At 42.8% G+C, this 27,437-nt stretch overlaps 1 protein-coding gene across 3 annotated transcripts in view; it reads right to left on the reverse strand.

Moving 5' to 3' along the window:
- The window catches only part of LOC145984214 (structural maintenance of chromosomes protein 6-like), a 231,437-nt gene that overhangs the window by 128,519 nt on the left and 75,481 nt on the right, over positions 1–27,437 (reverse strand). For all 3 annotated transcript variants that reach the window (XM_083117767.1, XM_083117766.1, XM_083117765.1), the window contains exons 8-9: positions 24,456–24,659; positions 22,817–23,013 (exon numbers count right to left, since the gene is read on the reverse strand). In XM_083117767.1, the coding sequence (XP_082973893.1) occupies positions 22,817–23,013; positions 24,456–24,659 (401 nt within the window). The remainder of the gene's footprint in view (positions 1–22,816; positions 23,014–24,455; positions 24,660–27,437) is intronic.

Consider the following 27,437-nt stretch of genomic DNA (forward strand, 5'->3'; position numbering starts at 1 on the left):
GGTGGTGGTCGTCGTCGTGGTGGTGGTGGTGGTCGTCGTCGTCGTGGTGGTGGTGGTGGTCGTCGTCGTCGTCGTCGTCGTCGTCGTCGTCGTCGTCGTCGTGGTGGTGGTCGTCGTCGTCGTCGTGGTGGTGGTCGTTGTCGTCGTGGTGGTCGTCGTCGTCGTCGTCGTGGTGGTCGTCGTCGTCGTCGTGGTGGTCGTGGTGGTGGTGGTGGTCGTCGTCGTCGTGGTCGTCGTCGTCGTCGTCGTGGTGGTCGTGGTGGTGGTGGTCGTCGTCGTCGTCGTCGTCGTGGTGGTGGTCGTCGTCGTCGTCGTGGTGGTGGTCGTCGTCGTCGTCGTGGTGGTGGTGGTCGTCGTCGTCGTCGTCGTGGTGGTCGTGGTGGTGGTCGTGGTGGTGGTGGTGGTCGTGGTGGTGGTCGTGGTGGTGGTGGTGGTCGTGGTGGTGGTCGTGGTGGTGGTGGTGGTCGTGGTGGTGGTCGTGGTGGTGGTCGTCGTCGTCGTCGTCGTCGTGGTGGTGGTCGTCGTCGTCGTCGTGGTGGTCGTGGTGGTGGTGGTGGTCGTCGTCGTCGTGGTGGTCGTCGTCGTGGTGGTCGTGGTGGTGGTGGTGGTCGTCGTCGTCGTGGTGGTCGTGGTGGTGGTCGTGGTGGTGGTGGTCGTCGTCGTGGTGGTCGTGGTGGTGGTGGTGGTGGTGGTCGTCGTGGTGGTGGTGGTGGTGGTGGTCGTCGTGTTGGTGGTGGTGGTGGTGGTCGTCGTGGTGGTGGTGGTGGTGGTGGTCGTCGTGGTGGTGGTGGTGGTCGTCGTGGTGGTGGTGGTGGTCGTCGTGGTGGTGGTGGTGGTCGTCGTCGTGGTGGTGGTGGTGGTCGTCGTCGTCGTGGTGGTGGTCGTCGTCGTCGTCGTGGTGGTGGTCGTCGTCGTCGTGGTGGTGGTGGTCGTCGTCGTCGTGGTGGTGGTCGTCGTCGTCGTGGTGGTCGTCGTCGTCGTCGTGGTGGTCGTCGTCGTCGTCGTGGTGGTCGTCGTCGTCGTCGTGGTGGTGGTCGTCGTCGTCGTGGTGGTGGTCGTCGTCGTGGTGGTGGTCGTCGTCGTCGTGGTGGTGGTCGTCGTCGTGGTGGTCGTCGTCGTCGTCGTGGTGGTGGTCGTCGTCGTCGTGGTGGTCGTCGTCGTCGTCGTGGTGGTCGTCGTCGTCGTGGTGGTCGTCGTCGTGGTGGTGGTCGTCGTGGTGGTGGTCGTCGTCGTCGTCGTCGTCGTGGTGGTGGTCGTCGTCGTCGTCGTGGTGGTGGTCGTCGTCGTCGTCGTCGTGGTGGTGGTGGTGGTCGTCGTCGTGGTGGTCGTGGTGGTGGTGGTCGTGGTGGTGGTGGTCGTCGTCGTCGTCGTGGTGGTCGTCGTCGTCGTCGTGGTGGTGGTGGTGGTGGTGGTGGTGGTCGTCGTCGTCGTCGTCGTCGTCAGTAGAGCAGTGGCACCGGTTCCACGCCCGAAAATGGCGCTCGGTGGCGCTCGCAGTGTTGCTAACTCCTCACTTGAAAAAATCACCAAGGTTTTTGTTTTTGGGTCTAACCTAACCTCAAGCAAGGAGCTGGCAACACTGCTTGAGGCTTTTCTCGCAGTGTGGCCAACTCCTCACTTAAAAAAATCACCAAGGTTTGTTTTTGGGTCTAACCTAACCTCAAACAAGGAGCTGGCAATACTGCTTGAGGCTTGTCTTGGAGTATTGCCAACATCTTACTTGAAAAGTCACTATGGTTTTTATTTGGTCTAACCTAACCTAAAGCAAGGAGCTGGCAATACTGCTTGAGGCTTGTCTTGGAGTATTGCCAACATTTTACTTGAAAAGTCACCAAGGTTTTTGTTTTTGGGTCTAACCTAACCTAAAGCAAGGAGCTGGCAACACTGCTTGAGGTTTTACAGTCCATAAAGCAATTTGCCAACCTACTGGTTTGCCATAGCTTTTTACAAAAAAAAGAGAGAAGAGAGAGAGGGAAAAGTTAAACAACCGATAGTGTTGCTAATATTTACCTACAGCTTTTTTTTACTTGGTAAGGACTTAGCTAATTTATATACTGGTGTAACATACACTGGGCAAGAGAGCTGGTAATAAATATATACTGCCGTAAAAGAGAGAGGGATGGATGGATGGTAGCACAGTATGTGTGTGCGTGTGTGTGTATAATATGTAGCATTATTAACTAGAGTGCATTGGCAACCCACCTATAACTAAAAAATAGAGATGCCAATGTTGCTGTAAGATAAAGAGAGAGACTAAGCTGGCAACAGTGGTGAGCGAATATGCATTATTTCCAAGTCCCGAGCGCCAATGTATATCGTGATTTTTGCAAACTTCTCTCGCGGCAACGATGCGCCACACACACACGTACGTACTTCTCTTTATTTTTGTATTTTCATCTACTGAAGTGACTGAAGGGCAAGCTGAAAATCTGTAGTCAACTCAACCATGTAAAAACTTTGGGTGGGTGACTGCGGGAAGCCATCAATCACAGCCTATCTACAATTTTTATCGACTGTTGGGGGTGACTGAGAGGATAATCTGAAAATCTGTGGTCAACTCAACTGTGTTGTGTGGAAACTTGGGCGGGTAACTATAGAAAACCATCAATCATACAACAGGAAGCTGTCAATCACCTGGGTGTGACTGCAGGAAGTTGTCCATCAAGTTGATGGTATCATTACTCGACAAAAATCAAGATTATTTGTTACTGCCGAAAACTGTGCAAATTCTCAGCTTTTGCGACGGCTATGTGATTGACAGCTTCCTGCAGTTGCACCCAGGCTGTGCGATGAACTCAACGATATTTTTTTCCTGGATTGCACTAAAGGGCACACAAGATTCAAATCTACTGGGTGACCACAGGAAGCAATCACTCACACAGCTGTCATAAATTCTGCACGAAACAAGTTCTACTTGTTTCCAGCAAAATACAGCTGGGCGTCAACGATATTTTTTCTAGGAAAGGGCGTTCACGCATAGCTCGAACCAACCTTGAAAGTTTAGCTGTCGGCAGGTATAAGTTTCTATTAGAAACCTCGCGCACATTAGTTGCAGTCGAGTATTGCTACTGGGCAGTCGCATAAAAGTGTACGCTATACCAAGTGTAAATATCAAGTGTAATAGAAGCCGAATTAGTTTGGTCTGTCAGGTGAGTACCATATCAGCATAAGTTATACGCACACAAGTTGCTTGACTAGCTATAAAACTAAAATTTACGCGGTAAGGCTAATCGAAACTGGGCCTACAGCGGGATCCGAACCACCTCTGCTGGGTATCGAACTTTGAGTTTAAAATTATACAAGTGTACAGGGGAAACTCTATTTTTTGAATTTGTTGATACTCTGGATTGGATTTTGTTGTTTTTTAAATCTATTTTATGCACAGTAAGGCTAATCGGGACTGGACCTACAGTTTCAAGAACTACTTGTGCGGGTATCGAAGCCGAGATTACAAGGCTATTGCTGTGCTATCGCAGAGGCTAGTGGAAGTACTGATAGATTTGATGTTTTAAGTCTATTTTATGCACGTAAGGCTAATCGGGACTGGACCTACAGTTTCAAAAACCACTTATACAGATATCGAACTTTCAATTACAAAACTATTACAGTACTATTGCAGAGGCTAGTGGAAGTACTGATAGATTTAATGTTTTAAGTCCATTTTATGCACGTAAGGTTAATCGGGACTGGACCTACAGTTTCAAAAAACCATTTATACGGATATCAAACTTTCAATTACAAAACTATTGCAGTGCCATTGTAGAGGCTAGTGGAAGTACTGATAGATTTGATGTTTTAAGTCTATTTTATGCACGTAAGGTTAATCGGGACTGGACCTACAGTTTCAAGAACCACTTGTGCGGGTATCAAATTTTTGATTACAATGCTACCACTACACCATTGCAAAGACTAATGGAAGTACATAGTTATTCGAATCTAATTTATTTAAAATATTTAGTTTTTTTTCTTTTTATGCAGGCTTATTGATTTTTAAACCTAATGTTAAATAAAATCCGACAATTATATCCAAATATACTTATGGCTACAACGAGCATTCGCAAAAATGGCTTGAGATTTTTTTTGCTACGTAAACAAAATGGTCGACATGCCAAATATGAACAGGCTATATAGATTTGAGAGATGGATAGGAAAAAATTAATTAAAATTTAATTTCATGATTACAACACGAACTTAATGATTGATTGATTGATTGATTTAGTTTATTTTAACTTCGCATTTTGTGCCTCTTGGCTAATTTGCGAAGATGGGGATGAGTGATGAAATTGATGAAAATGAATATTCACAAACAACCATACCTGACCGGGATTTGAACCCGGGGAACTCTTGGTGTTGTAGCGCGATGTGCTAACCACTCGGCCACGGGGTCGGGCAAGTACTGGTATATACATAAACCAAAGTTACATGGTTCTAGCCCCCATAGGAGTCGAGAAAATCAATGTCTTGGAAAACGTCTTAAGACAAATATCTTAATCTTTAAGAAAGTCGACTTCCGGTATCTCAAGATGTTACTTCCGGTCTGTCAAGAAAATTTTCTTAAGACAATTATCTTAAGACGTTTTCCAAGACATTGATTTTCTCGGCTCCTAATTGAACTAGGATGATGATTTTAGGTTTGTTGGATAGGATTTGACGAAAACTATTCAACTAGCAAATAAAATCGATTCCACCCCCTCAAGTTTCGAAAATATAGACAATTTTTTTTTATTTTTTGAGAAACTTGATTTGCTGGCTTAGTTTTTACCCTATTTCGAAAATTTTAATGACATTTGATAAAAAATTGAATGTACTCTACAACCTATTGGAAACATAATGATTAGTGCTTACTGTTTTCGAGTTATTTTAAATTTAAATTTCAAGATGTAATTTCTAAGTTGTTTTGTAACTCGTAAACTATAGGTCGTAGAAAACCTATTCTTGTTTTATCTACTATTGCCCGACAAATACTATAAACACAAATAATGTTTATGGTTTGATTTAAAAAAATAAAGATCGAAAATAACTTTGTTTTCCGAAAATAAAAAAAAATGTGCGTATGGAAAAAAAATACGATTGTGTAATTTTTTATGATGTATGTTTGCATGTAAAATTAAGTATACCTGAAAGTTTTAGAATTTCAAAATAGCTATATATATTTGCTATTATATCAGCCAAAACAATAGAATATATATAAACAAAAACATTTTCATAGTTTCACGCCTCTACTAGAATAGTCGAAAAATATACTAATGGGCAATAAAATCTGAAGAAAATTCGTGTCTAGCAAAAATAAGCTAAATAGAATTACACATGCATACAATATTTATTGTGTTTTTTCTATCTACAATCATATTTTTCTTATATATTTTTTTTAATTTTTTTTATAGAGTTGATTAAAGCATATATTTGAGGAAGGCAACACCACCCATATATAAATAAACATACCCCGAAAAAATGCGCTCCATGAAAAGTTGCCCTGTGTGCGAAAAAACTATATCAAGCGAACATTTTGCAAGACATTGTCGCACCTGCGCGCCAGGCAAGCATTTGGCTGCCACCGAATTATGTTCTGGATGCAATAAACACATCACAATTGCGTATGCCAAAAAACATAAGCTTACTTGTTTAAGCAAAAGTACATCTGGGGCTCAACCGTCGACCAGCTCAACCAAGAGGAAGGCAGAAGCAGCCTCCATCAATGCACCACCCGCCAAACGCGTCAAGCCTGCGATAAAAGCAGACCAGTCTGCTTTCCAGCGTTCGTTAGAGGACTTTCCTTTTATTTCGGAGGGCTCATGCGACGTGCGTAGCTTTTTGGAGAACGTGCAAGCGCAAATTATTTCCGTCCTCGGCGATGCGCTTGCAACGCACTCCACTAAATTCTACGCATCGCTATGTTGCTGGTACAAGAAGCCTTCTGATGAAATTTACAGCTTCTGCCACAACACCAAGGCGAAGACGTTGCATCTGGCGGATGTCGAAAACCTAGAGGTAATCTACAACAAGTTTGTCGAGGAGCTGCTGGCAAAGCAAGAGGGGCATGAAGCCAAGGGCTCGGGGGGTTCGCTGTGTGGGGAGCCTCACGAACTGCGCGTCAAACTTTCAAAGTTTGTGCCTCTCTCCGCCTCCAGCTACGTCCTCTTACCAGAAGCAATTGCGAAAAAGAATGCCGTCCTGAACATTCAGAACAGAGACGCCAAGTGCTTTCTCTGGTCGGTGCTTGCGGCGTTGCACCCTGTCGACTGGAAAAACCATCCACACCGAGTTAACCACTACCTACCCTACGAGCCAGAGCTGGAAGATGCCATTGCTGGGATCAACTTCCCGGTGGAGGTCTCGGATATTCGCAAGTTCGAGGCCCGTACACACAACCCTCGGTTGGCCATCAACGTTTATGGCCTCACCGAAAACAAAAATGTGGTTTTCCCTATCCGGGTGAGCAACGTAGACGACGATAGTGCGCAGGAAATTCATCTTCTGCTTATCAAGGACGAGACCCACCACCATTACACCCTCATTCGCTCGCTCTCTCGGCTTGTTTCAAGCCAGCTGAGCAAAGACGAACACCACATAGAAGTTTGTCCCAGGTGCTTGTCTAAATTTCGTAATCAAAAACGGCAGAATTACCAGCGCATCAGAGGTCGCAACATCGCTGCCGAGAAGCTCGCTCACCACAAGCTCTACTGCAAAGCCAACGAACCTGGGTTGGCAGACTTGCCCAAACCTGGTGCCGTGGAGTGTTTCCACATGCACGGTGCCATGGTAGAGCACCCCGCTATCATCATCGCGGATTTCGAAGCCTTCCTCAAACCCCTGTCCACTTGCGATCCCGATCCCGAAGTTTCCTCCACCACCCCTTACCAACTCCACGAGGCATCCAGTTTCGCATACGTTGTGGTGCGACGAGATCAACACATCGCGCCCGAGCCCTACGTGTACCGTGGTCCCGACGCAGCCAAACACTTCCTCGAGAGGATGGTTGTGGAAGCCAACGAGATAGGGAAGGTGCTGTTGACCCCCAAGTCTATGCTCCCACTGTCCCCCGATGATCAACGTAGACACGACGAGGCCATCACTTGCCCTGTCTGCGTCGAGGAGTACACCGCCAACAACCGTAAAGTCCATCACCACGATCACTTTAGCGGTAGGTACGTTGGTCCTTGGTGCAACAGATGTAACCTTAAGGCCCAGGACCCGCGCTTCATCCCTGTGTTTTTTCACAACGGCTCGGGGTACGATTTTCACCACCTGATCAAGCATCTTGGGTACGACGACATGCGAATCAACGTCCTGGCACAAAACGAGGAGCGTTACATCAGTGTGAGCAAACGAGTGCCAATCCCGGGAGCAGACTCTACCGTCGAGCTTCGCTTCCTCGACTCCCTGAGGTTCCTCCCGGCCAGCCTCGATGCCCTTGCAGGGAAGCTGAGCAACGAGCAAATGCTCATTACCTCTGCGAATTTTCCAAACTTGGACGCCGGTCTCTTCAGGCGTAAGGGGGTCTACCCCTACGAATACATCACCGACTCTACCAAGTTTGCGGAGACGTCGCTACCTCCCCAGGCGAAGTTCTACAGTCAGCTACGAGGCTCGAACATCACCGACGAAGAATATCACCACGCCCAGTCCATGTGGCGCGAGCTAGGTTGTCGAACTCTCGGAGACTACCACGACGCCTACCTCAGACTTGATGTGACGCTCCTCGCCGACGTGTTCCAGACGTTCCGGGCGACCGCAATGAAGATCTACCACCTGGATCCCGCCTACTTCTATAGTCTCCCCGGACTGGCGTGGTCAGCCATGTTTCTGGTGACGAAAATCAAGCTGGAACTTCTTTCGGACGTGGACATGATGCTGTTTGTAGAACGTGCCGTGCGGGGTGGAATGGTTCAGGTGTCGCAACGGCACGCGCGCGCCAACAACCATCACATGGCTACTGGCTACGACTCCACCCAACCGTCGAGCTACATCATGCACACGGACGTGAATAACTTGTACGGGCACTCCATGATGCAGCCACTCCCTTTTAGAGGGTTCGAGTGGGCTGACCCTTCCAACTTCAACATTAAAGGTTTCGACGATTCGAAACATGGGTTCTTCGCCGAGGTGGACCTTGAGTTCTCCGAGAAGCTGCAGGATTTGTTCTGCGATCTTCCCCCTGCACCCGAGTTCAAGTGTCCGCCCGATTCCAACCAGAAGAAGCTCGTCATGGATTTTGAATCCAAGAAGAATTACGTCCTGCACTACAAGAATCTCCGGTGGTTGATGCAGCGAGGGGTCACAGTCCACACAGTTCACCGCATCCTCAAGTTCGAGCATTCTCCATGGTTGCGTCCATATATCGAGCTCAACACCAAACACCGCACCGCAGCCACGTCCGAGCTTGATAAGGATTTCTTCAAGCTCATGAATAATGCAGTGTTTGGTAAAACCATGGAGAATGTACGGAATCGCGTGGACATAAAATTGGTGACGAGGAAAGAGCGATGTCGTCAGCTTGTTGCAAGTCCATTGTTCAAGTCTCGAACAATCTACAACGAGCAGCTGGCTCTGATTCACATGAGGCAAGGTGTGGTGAAACTCACCAAGCCCATCTACGTTGGAGCCACTGTTCTGGATCTGAGCAAGCTCCACATGTTCGAGACGTACTACGACATATTACGTCCACACTACGGCCACAACATCTCGCTTCTCTACACGGACACGGACAGCTTGGTGTACCACGTTCGCACAGCCGACGCATACGGGGATATAGCCTCAGTTCCAGCTCTTGAAGAGCTCTTCGACACCTCGGGCTATCCCCAGCCGAACCAGTACGACATCCTGGCCCGCAACAAGAAGGTGCCTGGCAAACTCAAAGACGAGAAGGACGGAGATGTGATTCTCGAGTTTGCAGGTCTTCGCGCCAAGGCCTATACCATCAAAGCCGAGGGTGGCGTTACCAAGAAGGCCAAGGGTGTCGGCAGACAGGTGGTTCGGGAGCATCTCACATTCGAGGACTTCGTGGATTGCCTCAAGACCAGGTCGCCGGTTCTAAGAGCAGAACAGCGCATCCAGAGCGTCGACCATGTGTTGACCACCAACAAAGTGAGGAAGATTGCCCTGGATCCCAACGACGACAAGAGGTGTGTTCTCCAATGTGGAATCCACACACTGCCGTGGGGGCACTATCGCTTAGCAGAAAGCAAAACCTGCAACATATGTCCATCTTCAACAGAAGATTCATAAAACAAAAACAAAAAAAAAACAAAAAAAATCATTTTGTTAGTTATTACAAAAAAAAAACACTGACAGTTATTACAAAAAACTTTGACCGTATTCTTAAATAACCAGCATAATATGAATCTTTTTGGTTTCCGAAAACAAGCCAACATGGAGGCTGTACATCGCGCGACGACAGATCATGAATTTCTACCTTCCATGTTAACTAAACTCAACGGTCTACTGATTGTTCACCTTAACAGCATTTGGACGAAATTGGATGACGATGTGGGCAAGATGTTTTACGTCTTCAACAACAATTTACATTTTTACAAAATTCCGATCGATGGAAAACTTCAAATCACCGTGAATCCGGAAAACGTAGGCGAAATCAAAATATCTACCGGCAAGAACATTTTTCGAATCAAGCACGACAAGATGCTTTCTAACATTACGTACGATGTTTCCGCAGGAGATTACCTGTAGGTCGAACTCCTAGGAGATTACGACAAACTCATTCCTCTCTTCGTTGAATTACGAATCGTCTATCCTATTATAAATAACCGTTAACCAAAATGCCTAACGACATTTTCGGCAACACTAAGCGTGTAGACCACGCAGAAGAGATTCTTATGTTGGACGTCCGAATTAAAAAGTTGAGGAGCGATTTGATCGCTTTGCAGGAGACCTTAAACAAAAGTTTAGAGTCGGAAATCGCTACGCTCCAAACGCAATGTCTCGACCCCATTCTGAAAATCGATTCCGAACTGAAAACGCTCATAAAAAATTATGTCGACGTACCTTCTTACGACAACGTTCAAAATATACAGTTGAGCGTGGATAAGCTTCAAAATGATTTGGCCAAATTGCAGCAATTTCAATCGAAAAATGAAGATTTGGAAAAATTGAAACTCGAAATCGAAGAACGAACTTCGACAATCGAAAAAAATTTCTCTGAACTTCAAACCGTCGTGAAGGATATTGATGTAGAACGCTTGCATGTTGTTGTTTCCAAATTACAAGAAGAATTCGCCGGCACGTTGGAAGAAATTAAATCCAAGTTACAGACTTTGGAAGATACCATGACGAACCTACCATAGTCAGACGAACTGCAAGTCATCAGCAAAAGCGTTGCGAACATAAAAATTCAATTGGAGGCTTATCAAGATTTCGAACACATTCAAACCACCATCGCTACGCTTCAGGCGTCTCTGGAGTTGATCAACGAAGAAATTAAAAATATTCACACTGAAGCCAGTGCGTTGACGAGCATACAAGACACGTTAAGCACGGTTCAGCAGAAGATCGAATATTTAGAAAATTTGAACGTCGAAACGAATCTTGCTCATTTTCATCACGTACTGGACAACATACAGGGTGACTTGGAATCGTTACGGACGAGCGTACCTTCGAGCGAAGATTTGGAAAAATTGAAATCGGCGGTGACGGCACTATCCGATTCGAGCAACATCAAAAGTTCATTGAGCGATCTCGAGAGTAGGGTGGCCAATCTCCCCACCTCAAAAGAATTACACGCTTTGAAAAGGAGCATATCACGTATGCTGAAACGACTAGAAACGGAGACGGCGAACGTGGAACAGATTCGAGACGAACTTACTTCGCTGGTGTCGACGCTGCCCACTTCGCAGAGCGTCGCCGACCTTCACACGCAGTTTACCGAGATGCGAAGCATCGTGAACGATCTTACCGAGAAAAGTTCGAAATTGAATCAAGTCGAGAACCTTCAGAGTATCGTCGTCAACATCAGAGATCAAGTTGGAGTGTTGGAATCCACGCAGGAATCGACGCTGGCCTCTTTCGGTGCCAAGTTACAAGAACTCAACGAAAACTACAAGCAGTTGAACGTGGAAGTGAAAATCAAACCGTCATTTTCTACAGTAACAGATACCATCGTCGAACATTTGTTGCCCGTACAAAATACACTGGGACAGCTTCACAGCAACCTCGTTAGCGTCGATACTAAATTCGCTAAACTGCATTCTCTGCAAGCCATCGAAATCAACAGCGTACCCAATCAACAGAGAATCTCCACGTTCGTCGAAGGTAACAAACTGTACATGTTACATCCTTATCATCCGTACTACAAGTTTCTCCTCGATGGTACAATTCAGATAAACGAATTTTCGTACTGGTCTCACGGCAGAAAAGCTAGCGTTCCCACCATGACCTTGATATCGAATCGTGGTGTTCAGAAAGCAGGAAACATTCCTCTGGCACGTTGGAACGAAACGCGCAACATATATGAAATACACGAAGACGAAGATCTCACCGTTTTCGACGTGAGTGCCGGCGATAAGCTGATCATTCAAAACACGAGCGAAGTGCCACCCTCTTTGAATCCCATCACGCTGGTGCTTCTCTTCAAACGTAATCTCTAAAAAATGTCTAGGCAAGCCATCGTCGAAGAATTGCATAAACCTGCACGCCGCAACTACAAACGTTTAGCTGTGGTAACCAAGGGAATCGATGACCTCTGGCAAAGTGACCTCGTGGAGATGAGTAGCGGCAATCTAAAAAATGTGCATAAATTGAACAAGGGCAACAAGTACCTCCTCACCGTCATAGACACGTTTTCGAAATTCGCATGGGCTCTACCTTTGAAAGCCAAAACAGGAACGTGCGTCACGGGAGCATTCAAGACAATTTTTCGCGAAAGCGACAGACGACCTCGGTTTTTGCAAACAGACAACGGGAAGGAATTTTACAATGCCGTATTCCAAAAATTTATTCAAAAACATGACATTCGACATTATTCAACCTTCAGTCACATCAAAGCCAGCATCGTGGAAAGATTTAATCGCACTCTGAAATCGCGCATGTGGTCACGCTTCACGCTTCGAGGAAATTACAAATGGGTCGACATACTGCCGGAACTCGTTAACGACTATAATCACACGGTACACAGAACAATAGGCATGAAGCCAGCTGACGTTACCAAGTCCGACGAGCAGCGATTAATTTCCAGCGTTTACTGTCCAAAGTACACGCCCACGACAAAAAAACCTAAATATAAAATTGGAGACCAGGTGAGGGTCAGTAAATTGAAGCGAACGTTCGACAGGGGTTTCACACGAAACTGGAGCACGGAACTTTTTACCGTGGTTCGAGTTCTACCCGGAAACCGTCACACGTATATAATAAAGGACAGTGGCGGTGAAATTTTATTGGGGCGCTTCTACGAGGAGGAACTCTCTAAAACGAAATACCCCGACACATACCTTATCGAAAAAGTTTTGCGTAAGAGAGGCGACAAACTTTTGGTGAAATGGCTGGGACTTCCGGACACGAGTTGGATCGATTCAAACGAAGTGATTCTATGAGTGCGTGGAATGTCGTGAAACGTCTACCTGATTCGGAAAATCGAAAGAATAAAAGGAACGGCGAGTTGCTTCCCGACAGCATCCGCTGTCTGATTGTAGGTCCTTCGGGGTGTGGAAAAACAACACTGCTCGTGGACAATTTTCTCCTCGCACCGAATTGGTTAGATTGGAAGAACAGGCACCTCTACGTATTTTCGAAAAGTTTGGAGCAAGCGAAATACCAGCAACTGATGAAACTGTACGATGGTCTGGACATTGCAACGTTCTCTTCGGAAATAAAACCACTCGACGATTGTCGTGAAAATTCAGTTGTTGTGTTCGACGATGTTATCCTGGAAAATCAAAATGAAATTCGCAATTTTTTCACGCAAGGTCGTCACAAAGGAATAGATTGCTTCTTCCTAGCTCAAACGTTTTCCAAAATTCCAAAACAGTTAGTACGCGACAACGCTAATTTCATATGTTTGTTTCGTCAAGATCACACCAACCTCAAGCACGCGTACGATGACTACGTAGGCGGAGACATGAACTACAATCAATTTTCGGAACGCTGCTGCTCCCACTGTTGGAACAGTGACGATTTCGGATTCGCGACGATCGACATGACGAGAAAACCCAACGACGGAAAATACAGAAACAAAATCAACGACTTTCTAAACGTTGCAACGTTGTGAGAAACGACGTGTATAAATAACGCTATGACGAAACGAAAAATCGAAGACGAAAATCTCAAGCTTCGCGATTACCTCGCGAAACGCTTCAAAGGTTGGAAATCCGAGAATCGCGGATTCTACGAAGAGAAGAAACGTCAAGATCAACCTGTGATCGACGCCATCAGCGATCTAGGTAAAGAAATTAAAGGCGTCACGGAACAAAATAAAAATTTGATCAACGAACTCGTACCACTTGCAGCTAAAAGTTACACCGTACCCACGCCCATTTCGAGCATTCCTTCGACGCCGTTCGAACTGAAGGACGTACCGGCACGACGTCGAGCCATAGGTAGCACGCCGTCGTCTTTGGATAAGATTGAGTTAGGACCTTTGGCACGAGACTACCTAAGCACGGGAAAATTCGACAAAGATGAAGTGTTCGGATTGTATCCGAGCATGGAGAGCAACGAAGGCGGCGGTGTGGTTTGGAAGATTGGAAAATCGAAGGTGAGCTTCGAAGGCAACGACATTAAAGTTAATTTAGGCGAGAAGGATAGTTGGAACAGGTATCCGGGTACGGTGGGACTGTGGGAACTCGTTGCCAAAAAGCAGCCGAAAGATTACACTGACGAAGATTACCAGAGTTACAAGGAAATTTTGATCATGACGGATGCCTTATACCAGAACAACGACGCCTCGCAGAATAGGGTGAAATCGAGCAGCGGCGAGAAGTACAGAAATCTCATCAAACCGATTTGGAACCAGGTGAAAACAGGCAGCGGCGTCAAACTCTACAACACCCTGCCCAAAGAGTTTGTGTGGGTGGACGACGTGCGCAAGCTCATAGACCGATTGTTGGTTATTGCAGGAGAGGAGAATGCAGGCAATCGTAATTTCTACAACGAGAAGGTAGGAATTGTGGACATGATCAGCACAAAACTTTCCAACTTCATTGTGAACAACGACAAGGGCATAGGTTACCTCATTAAAATTATCAACACGCTGCCTCCGAGATTCTGGAACGTGGCCGAAGGAAAGGGACTCGTGAACGACATCATCAACAAGTTACCTTTCGAGATGCATTTACCCGGCTACCAGTTCTGCGGACCGGGTACCAAACTCGAGAAAAGATTGGAGAGAGGAGACAAGGGTGTGAATCCGTTGGACGCCGCATGCAAAGATCACGACATTGCCTACAACACCACTCGCACCGATCTGAATGCACGTCACGAAGCAGACAGAAAGTTAGAGCACGCAGCTTTCGAAAGATTCGTTAGTAGAGACGCTTCGCTGGGAGAAAGAGTTGCAGCACTGGGCACCACCATCGCCATGAACACGAAACAAAAATTTGGATGGGGTGTATAAATAAATAACATACAGTAAAAAAGAAATAATAACAACATGTCTTGCATAACCGATTTGCCGCACGAACTGCTATGTAAAATATTCAAACACGCTTGCGAGGATGTAGGGAAACTTTTACACGTAGCAAGAACAACTCCGAAATTTCGTATCCCTTGTGAAATGCTTATCAAGGGCCATCTTCGGGAGATCAGTGGAATGAGGAGCGGTGATCTTGACACTCTTCTTTCGGTTGCGGGGGAAAAATTAAACGATAGGTTAGACGAACTGCACGAGGCGAGGCAGGGGAGAAGACGATATACTGATGATTGGTGTAAGTCCAAACAGGAAACTGAAGAAATCATCACGCACATCATTGCGTTTTCCGAAGCACGAACTTTCTTCCTCTAACGCACACACACAAAAAAAATCTTCGATACAAATCGTGAAAAAAAATATATATATAAATAACACACATCGTGAAAAAAATCTTCGGTATATATAAATAACACACATCGTGAAAAAAAAACTAAATTTCTCTAACACACACACTGAAAATTTCTCTTCGATATGACAACTGAAAAAATGAGTGACCTCCAAGCATTAAAACAAATGCTAAATTTGTCAGTAGAGTATGTAAAAATTCGGGAATTGGAAGTGGACAAACCTTACACGATAACTTCCGGTTCAATTGTTTCTACCCAGTATGGTCCCAAGGCACGTCTCTTGCTCAACGCACAATACAGTCTATTTTTACCAGATCGATACGCTGACATGTTATCCAACGAGAAGCTAGCTATTTTAATCGAGAACAAAACTCGAATCGTGTACAAGGGTACAAAAGAACTTCTTGGTAAAAAAACAAAGCACGTAATAGAATTTGTGTAACGACTCTGCGCGAAGTATATCCTTGAAAAAAATGACACGGAACAAAAAAATCTCAGAACATTTATATATAAATAACATACCAAAAAAATTACACAAAAAAAAATCCTAGAACATATATATAAATAACATACCGTGAAGATAACATATAGAGCATCAACATGAAGCCCAAAGGTGTTGTGTACCAGATACCATACTCCAATCTGAAAAATCTAGGTGCCCTCGATGGGTTACTCACCAAGAAACAACGCGAGAAGAAACGTTCTTGCTTGACAAAAGGACACGGAATGAAATTACTTCTCAGCACACCTCAATTGAGACGCTTGCAGCGTTCGCGAAAACAGCAAAAAATCGGAGGTTTCATATTCAGCATCCCAGCCATCCTGGCAGCATTGGGGGCCGTTGGAAGTTTGGCCGGTGGTAGCGCCGCCATCGCGAAAACCGTCATCGACTCGAAGAAGAACAAGGCGGAATTGGAAGAACAGAAACGTCACAACCTGGCTATGGAGAAGAAGGGGAAAGGTATAACCAAAAAACAAAAAAGCAACCTCGATGCTTTGAAGAAATATAAAAAAAAGAAGAAGCCCTGTCCAACTTCGATATTGAATCTCTGATCGAACTGTTGGGAATAAAAAACTTCAGGGGTGTTTTCATGTCCGATTCTCTACCCTCTGCTGTGAAAAAAAAAGAGTATGGCGTGGTCAACCTGGACAGTTACAAAAATCCTGGTACACATTGGATATGCTACCTCAAAATTGACGATAACAATGCATTTGTTTTCGATTCGTTTGGTGGCACACCACCTGCCAGGTTGGTGAAGTATCTCAGTGTTGCCAACCTCTACTACAATAACAAACGCATCCAGGGTTTCACTGATGTTAACTGCGGCCACCTTTGCCTTTCCGTTCTCGCATACATGTCTAAAATAAATAACCCGTCGGTGGAACATTTTCAAAAAGCATTGTGGAATCTTAAACACAATGGGCGTGTTCCATCTCACGAGCGAATCTTCGATCTTGAAACTCACGCTGCACGACGACATCGTCTATCCTAAATCCGTAGCTCTGCGTGCATTCTACAGCATGTACCTCATACCTAACGTCACGCAGCACAACAACAAAATTAGCGTCGGAAACGAACACATCATCGTCACGCCAGGCCAATACAATCTTTCCACTTTGCAAGCTCAATTACCCAAAGGCACGTATTTTTCTCAAAATTCGGTCACGCACAGAGTGGAAATCCTATCGGCGACGGAGACCGTGGACCTGGGCACCATGGGAGAACTTTTAGGTTTCGAGAACAACACAAAACTCGAAGCTGGCATCAAACACACAGCAACCAACATTCCTAAATTTCTAGCCATAGAGACTCTAAACGTTCACTGCAACGTGGCGGAAGGCATGATCACGAAATCCTCGGACGGATTGTTAGGAAGTCACAAGCAGACGGGAATCATAGCCACTTTCAAACCCAGTTCCGAGTTCATGGAACCGATCATCTACACACCCTCTTCGCCGATCTATTTTCCAGTATGTCGCAACCGCATAGACGACATAGAGTTGGTGGTGACGAACGAGAAAGGAGAGGTGGTGGATTTCGCAGGTGCCACTACGACGGCCATCGTGGAGATCAACATATAATAAATAACACACATAGTGAAAATGGAACAAATCGAAAGTTACGAATTGCAATCTTTTCCTCCGAACCGTCGCACGTTCGCCAATCTCAACGAAGCAAACAGGGAGATCGAATACGACGTGGACGTAGGGGATGGGTTCGTTCATCCTCACAGAGCAGACCTCTACCTTCAATTCGACGTGGTGAAGAAAGAAAGCGGAGAAGCGTTTCCGCCCAATGCAAATTTGATACTCGTAGACAACTTCGTGCCTCACCTGTTCTCGCAGGTGGAGGTGAGGAAACACAACACCGTCATAGACAGAATAGACTATCCAGGCATCACGTCGACGGCAGTGGGAACTTTGAAATTATCCAAAACGGACGCAGCATACTACCAGGCGGGAGGATTCGAAGCAGGGACCAAAATATCGACTAGAAGTCACACGGTTCTTTTTCCCTTGCGTCTGCTGCCGGGATTCTTCTCGGACTACAAGGAGATCATGTGGAAGGGGGGATTGCGCGTCACTTTTCGAAGAGCAGCCAACGACAACAACGCACTGATGCGATACACCAACTTGAACGCCGACGGCACGCCGATAGCCAACACATTACCCGAAGCAGCCAAGTGCGTCATCCGGAGCATGGAATTGAGAATGCCGATCGTGGAATACGAAACAAACTACGCCCTCAAGTACAAAGCAGAGATCTTGAAGAGTCCGCAGGTACCGATTCACTTTCACGGTTACCAGTGTGTGCAGAAGATGGCGTCGGGAAGTCACATGGAATTCGACGTGACGACACAGTTCAACAACATACAGTTCGACATGCCAGATTTCGTCGTGGTGCTCTTTCAGACCGGGCGCGATAACAACCAGGAAAAAGATTCCAGCAAGTTCGACGACTGCAAGATCAAGAATGTTTATCTGAAAAATGGACGCAACGAAGTTTTCCCGCGCGAGAATTACAACCTCGACATGACCAAAGACGATTACCTCAAACTTTACGAAGCTTACACCTCTTTCAAACGCGTGACCGAGGGAAGCATGGACATGTACTACACGCCCAGCGAATTCAAAACCCGCAGACCCATGTTCGTCATCAATACCACGAAGAGGAAGCAGGTGGTGGTCAACGATCGAACCAACATCAAGGTCGTCTGCGAGTTCAACAGTCCGTTGCCCGAGGACACCGTATGCAGTGTGATCCTGGTCGCCGAGAAGTCCTTCGTCCACGACGTGAAGAACGAGAGGGTCACAGAGCAGTTTTAACAAGTTTTTAACCTCTTTTCTTGCACAATAAGAAATTTTTGTACTAGCACAATCAGTTTCAATAGCACAATACAAAAATTTCACTAGTTCAAAATCAGTTACAATATTAATTTCATCAGTTATGAATTACAATATCATCAGTTTTTGCACTATAGCACAAGACAATCAGAATTTTTGCACAAAAATTTTGTTGTTGTTGTTTTTACATGAGAAAATTAACAATAATTTTTTTTTTTTTTTTATCGTTTCAGATGCTGTCGAACATCAAAAACACATACACATACAAACACACTAAAAAAATAAGCATGCAACTTTATTTGTAACACACACATACATTCTCCATCTTCATCAAAAAATATTATAATAAACATAATTATTATTATCTATATCTCACAAAATTCTATATCCAAAAATATTACAACATCAAATAACACTAGAGTCGTTAGTACACGTTGCATGCATTACGGAGGTCCTCTGCAGGGTTTCATGGAAGTTTGGAGGAAAAAAAAAAAAACACGTGAAACTCTACAGAGGTGTGGTTATCTAGAGCCGCAGCCATTAGAACCTTTTTGGGTTGGGCACCACGCACCCTGGCGGGGTTAGGGGCCAGGCATCCTAAAAACAACAATTATTATTTGTTTGTTTGCGTCACAATACTGAAATAAAAAGAAGTACGTACGTGTGTGTGTGGCGCATCGTTGCCGCGAGAGAGGTTTGCAAAAATCACGATATACATTGGCGCTCGGGACTTGGAAATAATGCATATTCGCTCACCACTGTTGCCAGCTTAGTCTCTCTCTTTAGCTTACAGCAACATTGGCATCTCTATTTTTTAGTTATAGGTGGGTTGCCAATGCACTCTAGTTAATAATGCTACATATTATACACACACACGCACACACATACTGTGCTACCATCCATCCATCCCTCTCTCTTTTACGGCAGTATATATTTATTACCAGCTCTCTTGCCCAGTGTATGTTACACCAGTATATAAATTAGCTAAGTCCTTACCAAGTAAAAAAAAGCTGTAGGTAAATATTAGCAACACTATCGGTTGTTTAACTTTTCCCTCTCTCTCTTCTCTCTTTTTTTTGTAAAAAGCTATGGCAAACCAGTAGGTTGGCAAATTGCTTTATGCACTGTAAAACCTCAAGCAGTGTTGCCAGCTCCTTGCTTTAGGTTAGGTTAGACCCAAAAACAAAAACCTTGGTGACTTTTCAAGTAAAATGTTGGCAATACTCCAAGACAAGCCTCAAGCAGTATTGCCAGCTCCTTGCTTTAGGTTAGGTTAGACCAAATAAAAACCATAGTGACTTTTCAAGTAAGATGTTGGCAATACTCCAAGACAAGCCTCAAGCAGTATTGCCAGCTCCTTGTTTGAGGTTAGGTTAGACCCAAAAACAAACCTTGGTGATTTTTTTAAGTGAGGAGTTGGCCACACTGCGAGAAAAGCCTCAAGCAGTGTTGCCAGCTCCTTGCTTGAGGTTAGGTTAGACCCAAAAACAAAAACCTTGGTGATTTTTTCAAGTGAGGAGTTAGCAACACTGCGAGCGCCACCGAGCGCCATTTTCGGGCGTGGAACCGGTGCCACTGCTCTACTGTCGTCGTCGTCGTAGTAGTCGTAGTAGTAGTAGTAGTAGTAGTAGTAGTAGTAGTAGTAGTAGTAGTAGTAGTATTATTATTATTATTATTATTATTATTACACATTTATACTTAAGTATTTTAAATATTTCCAGCTCAGTAGGGAAAGTCCTAGTATTTTTTTTTTGGAAGCATAAGCATATATGTGTAGCATCCCCCCTCCCCAAGTGATGAACAGTTGCAACCAGAAGGCAAATCCACCCTTTACCCCCTCCTCAGACACAAGCACTCACAAAGATTTACAAAGATAACATGTCAAGAGCTAACCAAAAAACAATGCCACCCTGCTGTCCCTGGTGCCTGGAACTATGACTCATTTGTTTTTGATGTCAGTGATTGGTGGGAGGGTGGTTTTCTTTATCTTTGCACCTGTAGATTTCCTGTTACAGGATGTCCTCGATTCAACTTGGGCAAAATAGGTTACTTTTGACACAAGGGACAATAAAATGGAAGAGGCATGCTTGAAATAAATGACTGCACTAAATTACTTCCGATATATGCAAAAACATGCACTAATGCTTCAAATATACATTTATATGCACTATAAAACTTTGTCGGTGTTTCCAATCAAATGTAATGAATGAATTCATTAAAAGCATATGATTTTTTTCCCCAAGGACTAATTTCCAGTATTTAATTTCAAGGAAATTTCTAGTAATGAGCCACAGAGCCTCATATGCAATGATTAGGGGCATGCATATTTCGTTTTTGACGAAAAAACTAAATTTGAAAAAACACATTGTAGACATGTTTCATGTTTTTGAAAGGTGTGAGATGCATTTTGTGACCATGTTTTGTCACGAAATAATGCAAAATGAACTGCAAAAAAGCGAAATTAACTCTTAAACACAAAATTTATGGTTTATTCACTGACGCAACACCTTCTGAGGTCTGAATTATCCTGAGAGCTATGCAATTCCCGGAAAATTGATTAATTCTGCTGTTAATATTGGAGAAGCAAAAATGGACTCCTTTACACAGAAATAAACTTAATACTCTGATAACTACATAAATGTGCTATTAGAAGTGAAATGTTAATTCTGTGGAATAAGTGTAGTTTTTAAATCAAATTTGGGATTATATTCACAATTCTAAAAGCGAAATATATTTGTATATACCACTTTTCATCCAATTTTTCACCGCTATAACACCGAAATTTTATTTTATTTACCGCTTTTGAACCCGAAATTGACTCAGTTTTTGTACCGAAATTTTGCTTTTTTATTTACCAAAAATATATGCCTCTAGCAATGATGATTAATTTCAAGGAAAAAAACATGCAAATATGCAATAACCTGCCCCTAGTAATGAGCCACAGAGCCTCATATGCATTGATGAGGATGGATGGCGAACTGATGAAAATAGTTGATGAGACAAACAATGACACACATACCTGCTTACCCAGGGTTCAAACCTGGGATCAACCTGATAAACAGGGTAGCCACTCTAGGACCACGATAAAATTCAAGTATAATTCACGGTTTTCAAGGTGAGCTTTCCAAAAATTCAAGGGTACAAGCAGATGTATTCTCTACATCAACGTATTACGAATCTCACCATTAACACATATGCACACACAAATATATTAACAATATTAAGAGTGTGTGTGATTCAAATGCATCCAAAAATTCTAAACGGTATTCAACTGAATATATAATTCAATTGAATTAAATGGTACATATATTTAAAATATTTAATTTAAGGTACAAATTTAATTTAATATTTGCAATTCCACATATTCAGACTTCAAATACATCATCAAACACAAGTGATGGATTTTGGATATACTAATCTATGAAAATTTGTTAATTGTACAAGAATTTAAAACTCAAATTTGTCTATTCAACTTTAGGATATCTTATCTTGCAATAATAATATTTCGTCTTCTGCAAAAGACACTTAAAAAAAGTAAACGGATTGAGAGAATTCTGTTTTATTTTCCCCGCAGATTTCTATTCCTTCCTCGATAAAAATAAAACCTATACTGTGAAATACTTGCCTCAGAGCATTTATAAATACGTATAAATTAAATGAGACTTGGATTAATAAAAGTTGCAATTTTTTACATCTACAGAGAAAAAATCATGCAGAATTCTCAGAATTCAAGGAATTCCCAGTGAGTAGCCACCCTGATTGAAGAACAATAATTTTTGTGCATTTTATGCATTACAGATGATTTCTGGGATAAGTTATGGCATATTCATAAAAAACTGTTGTTTTATTTTTTATTTTTTTTTTATTTCAAGGTGTACTGGCAACATTAGTCATTGCATTTTATGCATTACATGTGATTTCTGGGATTAATTATGCCATATTCATAAAAAAGTTAGGAGCAGTATTTGCTATTATGGCAGGACTAGTACTGGCAACATTGGTCACTCCATAGGGCAGTACCAACTGTGCCCAACATCAGACTATGTTATTCAATCAATGCCTAGATGAAAGAAAAGATTTGAAATTTATCATACAAAAAGTTAACCTACCTACATATCTTTTTGTATGTTCAATTTCTGAAAATGTACTATTTTCCTTATTATTTTATTAAAATCCAAATATGGGCATATGGTCACCACTATACTAGATATTCACTGAAGGAGTAAGTGCTCCTTGTGAGCAAGTTCTAAGTCTATATTCATACGACATTGAATAGGTCTTCCAAAATCTTGAGAAAAGAGTGTTTATTTTTATTAATACAACCCATTACTAGGCACTTCTAATTGTCGATGTGTGTTCTACTCTCTTGAGTAAACATTGGAACAATAAATTCATGAAATCAATATAACCATGCCACAAGTTATATATTTTTTTTCCAGAAAAAAATGAATGCATCAGCACAATATAATTTTAAATATTGCACAATAATTACCTAATTCGTACTTCCGTTCAGTCTCTTCAGATCTCAGAACATCTTGTTGTTCTTTGTAATGATCTAATGCTGCTCGTATCTGATCCTTGTGATGTTCTGCAGACTTGAGATTAGCATTCACAGATTCAGCTTCCTGTTCCAATTCATTTTTCTTCTCATTAATTTTTCTCCTGCGAGCAACAGATTCTGGGCCAGACCTGAAAATGTATATCAAGATGAGACAAACTGAATGCTGAAAATGTATAACTCCAGTTTAGTTTTAATCTTGCTGACCATAATGGGTCTGCCAAATCATAAATGTATAAACATATTCCCACCTGCAAATGACAATTGTCATTTTAAAGAATGTCCTTGTATTTACCTGTAAATAACTAAGGTCATTTAGCTGCACACAAAACTTTTTTGTGCTAACTGCAGTATATAGTTTATTCAGTAGCATTCTCTCATAGATGGCAGATAAATGAAGATCTTAACTCTCTTTTTTGTCCATGCATTGTTTACCTGTGGTTATTAGTCAATCAACAAGCCAATGTCAAACAGCAACTGGATCATTCTAGCATGTTGTTATGCTGGAATTGGTGGCACACAAGAAAGCTTGAATTGTTTTTGAACAAAAAGTCGCTGTATCAGGAGTAAAATACCTTAATATTGAGCAAGCTGTAGACTTAATTCAGAAACCATACTTGAGAATGCATTGGACAGAAGATAGAGTTTTTCAAACCCCATTTTCTTTTTTAGAAACCATGTCCCGTAACCATTTTGATAGCATCATCATGCCTGGGTTGGCCCTTTAAATGTTTCTTCCAGAGCTGGGCATGAACATGTTAAAACTAAGAAGCTCATTATGATCCCAGTTATTATAATCTATATCACGTAACTCAATTGTTTAATCTGCAAGTTCTTGAACAATTTTAAAAAGCCACAATTTTCACGTATTGGTATTTGTATTGGAATCATGGTACATGCCTGACAAAGCTACCAGACAGGTGGCGAAATTGATCTGGAACAAAAACTGTGCGGAAAAATGAATCTTAAGTTTATTAGAGTCAACTACCTCTCTGCACATAAAAGCCAAAAGATATCTTTAGAAACAATTATAAACAGTGTGAAAAGTAGTCAAGCAAGGAAATTCAGTAGTTGCGTAAGTTTTTCAGAAGTACTTTTTTGTGCTTTTTGGTTATAACTAATCTGATACTACTTTGAGCTCACACTGATCCTGATTACAATACAAATACTAATACATGAAAACTGTGGCATTTTATACTTGTTCAAAAACTAAAAATTTAAACAATTGAGTTATACAGCAATGCTCACTTCTGCTGTCTACATGATGCCTACTTGCATTTCCCACATTTCAGTAAGATATTATACAATTAACTTAGAACCTAGCACCACTGCCATATGATTCTTCATTATTTTAAACAGTGAATTTCAATTTACAAATTAAAACTATTTAAAAATGCATTACATTTCTTAAGATATACCTACTCTAATCCAACATGACATTTCTCATATTTCACTTATCTCCAAAATTCAACAAATTCCAAATTTCAAGAACTGTCACTACAATGTTGTGTATGTTTGTCATCAAAAACTACATCAATTATTTTGTCTAATTTTGACTCGTTGAAATACTTACATGTTTTGAATTCTTATGATTTCATCTTTGAGTCGCTTTATGTCAGACCTTTGCCTCTTTAGCTTGGTCTCAATTTTTGTGCATTCCTGCATCTTCCTGCTGTATTCATCCCTGGTTCTCTTCACATCATCTTTGGCAGCCATCACATTCTTCTCTACATCTATAATATGCGTTTGCATTTCACGTAATTGGTTCCTTATTTCCCTGAAATTAAGGCAGAAATGAGTACTTAAGAATGTGCGTATTGTAACATGGCAAAAAAAAACACTTTCATTTTCCCTTACTCTCCCATGTGATGTGCACCAGTTGTAAACATCAACCTTTCCCTCAATTAATAATTTGTAGCTTGTAAGACAAAGGTGAATTGTAATGTTTGATGACTAAATTATCTTATAAGAGTAAAAGTACAATAAAAGTGCTCCCCTGTGCTTTGCACCACGCCATGAAGGCCTATAGGGGGTCTGGAGTTAGGGCCCCACACTTTCCTGATCACAGATGAAGGTGGGGGTGATGTGATCAGCACCACATTCCTGACTACTTTTACCCCTCCGAGTTTCCTCCAAGTACTTACTTTATATGACGCTGGGTGGGCACTGGAGCTACTTGAACAGGTCCTGGTTCTCCACTTCCGGGAATCGAACATGGGTCTCTCGCATGGTAGGCAGATGCTCTAACAACTGAGCTACCATGGCTCATTGAACTACAATGAAATATTTCTTCACACGGAATTACTGAGATTTCTCTTCAAATGGGGAGTTAAAGGAATGGTATGTTTGTTATTTTATTTAAATGAATTATCTTATGAAACCAATAATGCACAAAGGGTTGGAAAATTTTCACATCAGTAATGTTGCAGTTTTACACTAATGCAACATTTAAGATTTGGACAATGTAGTCTTTCTGAACATTCAAAAGTGTATTCCAATAAAGGAAAGAGAATACATCATGACGCTGCACCAAAGTTGACCATGATGGACTGCACCAAAGTTGACCATGATGGACTGACTGTCTGCTTTGGTATGAATAGCAAGAAGAGGCTACTGGTTGCATTTTCAAGGCTGGTGATTTGGTGGCACAGGGGATGGGATCATCATCCAAGAGATAGAATGTCCAAGGAGACTATATTCTTTCATCTCACAGCTTGGTGAAAGCTCTCCAAAGGCATGAAGAAAGCCTGTACTTAGGTAATGAAAGAACAATCTCAAAGGAAATTAAAGGACACACAAGAATGACTGATTGTGACGGTGACTGCAGTCCTGTTTGACACTTGGTAGTTTTTCTTGTTCTTGGTACATACTAAAGATTAGGGGAAAAATGAATGCAGGAGATTCAAGGGTACATCATATCATGTTTTCACAAGCACATAATTGTTGATTTGTGGGTAGGCATTAGCCATAACTTTAGTGTTTGTGAAGAGCAGAAATGTTTCATTCAACGTATCATCAGACTAAGTTTAATTGACAGAATGCTCAAAAATACTGAGAAACTCAAATTTTATGTTCCTGCATTAAACATTTTCCTGCTCAATAAGTTCAGCTAACCAGATCTCAGCAAAATGACGTTCACCTCCTGTTTACTGCTTTATATGTTTTCTAAGCACTTCCAATATCGTAAAATTTGCCAGAAGGCTGGTCTTCTGGCCACACAACTGTTTCCTTGCATTTGCAGCTTTCATTCATCACAAGACTTCCAGGGTTTTCACAAAAACTGATATGACAATCGATCAACATAATATCTATTAAAAAAAAACAATATAATTATAACAATTACAATCGTATGGTTATGTTAATTTTTTTGAGTACAGGAAAACCTCGTTAATACGATATTGGTTAATACGAAGTACCCTTTAATCCGAAGTTCTTCCCATTCCCCAGCCGATAAGGTAGGATTTATAATGTATTTCAGTACGGATAAATCGAAATACGGATAATTTTTAATACGAAGTTGTTTACAAGACCCTTCCGCAAAACTGGTTTCACTTAATTCGAAGTAGACACCTGCGTAAGTCGACAAGAGAAGATCGAATGTGGAGAGAGCTTGGACGTTATTTTAACTTGACCTTGACATGTTTCCTTGTCCTAAGAGCTGCTGACAACTCCAGGGAAGTAGCCCGAAATGCCCGCTGGACATTGACATTCTTTGTCAATGTGCATGGGAGGTCAAGCTCTTTCCCCGCTGAATGCGCCACCTAGGAAATATTCACCAGTGCTAGATGAGAAATGCGAGATAAGATCGCACGAATGTTCCAAAATACAAGACGCGTGGTGCCTGGAAGTCTCACCCATCTGTCTAGCTCTGAGCTCGAGATACAGCAATTTCCAGTGAGCGAGCAACTTTTGGCCTGGTAGCAGACAACTTCCGGTAACCACTTTCATTAAAAAAATGTTCTTTGGGCCCTGTAGAACTTCATTAAAAAAAGGGAAACTGTTACAGATAATCAAAGCTGCATAGGCCAACTAAAGATCGTCAACCAGTTTAATGCGTTGTCATCTAGGTTTCCCGCAAAAGTTGACGTCGATCTTACGTATGTTGCAACTCCAGTTTCCCGTTTCATACGTTTCCCAACTGTGCCGGTCATAAAATTTGCCAAAACAGTGTTTTGTTGGCTGCGTGACTTCTCCCCTTTTGCTATCAGCAAACGGGGGGGGGGGGGGGGTCCCCTTGCTAATTGTTTCGGCCACAATTTTCTTGCTCGTGTGCGCACACTGGCTCCTTTCCTTTGGCGTCTAAAAAAAAAAGCAAACAGTTCTGAATACCTTCTTCAAAACGAACAAAAACCGCATAATAAGTAAAAAAAAGTGACCCCCTTCCTTCTCCTACAACAGCTCATTATCCGCCACTGGTGTGCATGGTAATGCGATAATTCCAGAATTCAGGTCCCTCTTTCTTGTTTGAATGCAGCTGTCTGGATAGGAAATATTGCCCGTATTATTGTCTGTTGGTCTGTTGGTATGGTAAAAGGTAATACAAGGATCATTTTTT

This window comes from Lepisma saccharinum, chromosome 2 (assembly GCF_977018435.1).
Source record: "Lepisma saccharinum chromosome 2, izLepSacc3.1, whole genome shotgun sequence".
Taxonomy (NCBI): domain Eukaryota; kingdom Metazoa; phylum Arthropoda; class Insecta; order Zygentoma; family Lepismatidae; genus Lepisma; species Lepisma saccharinum.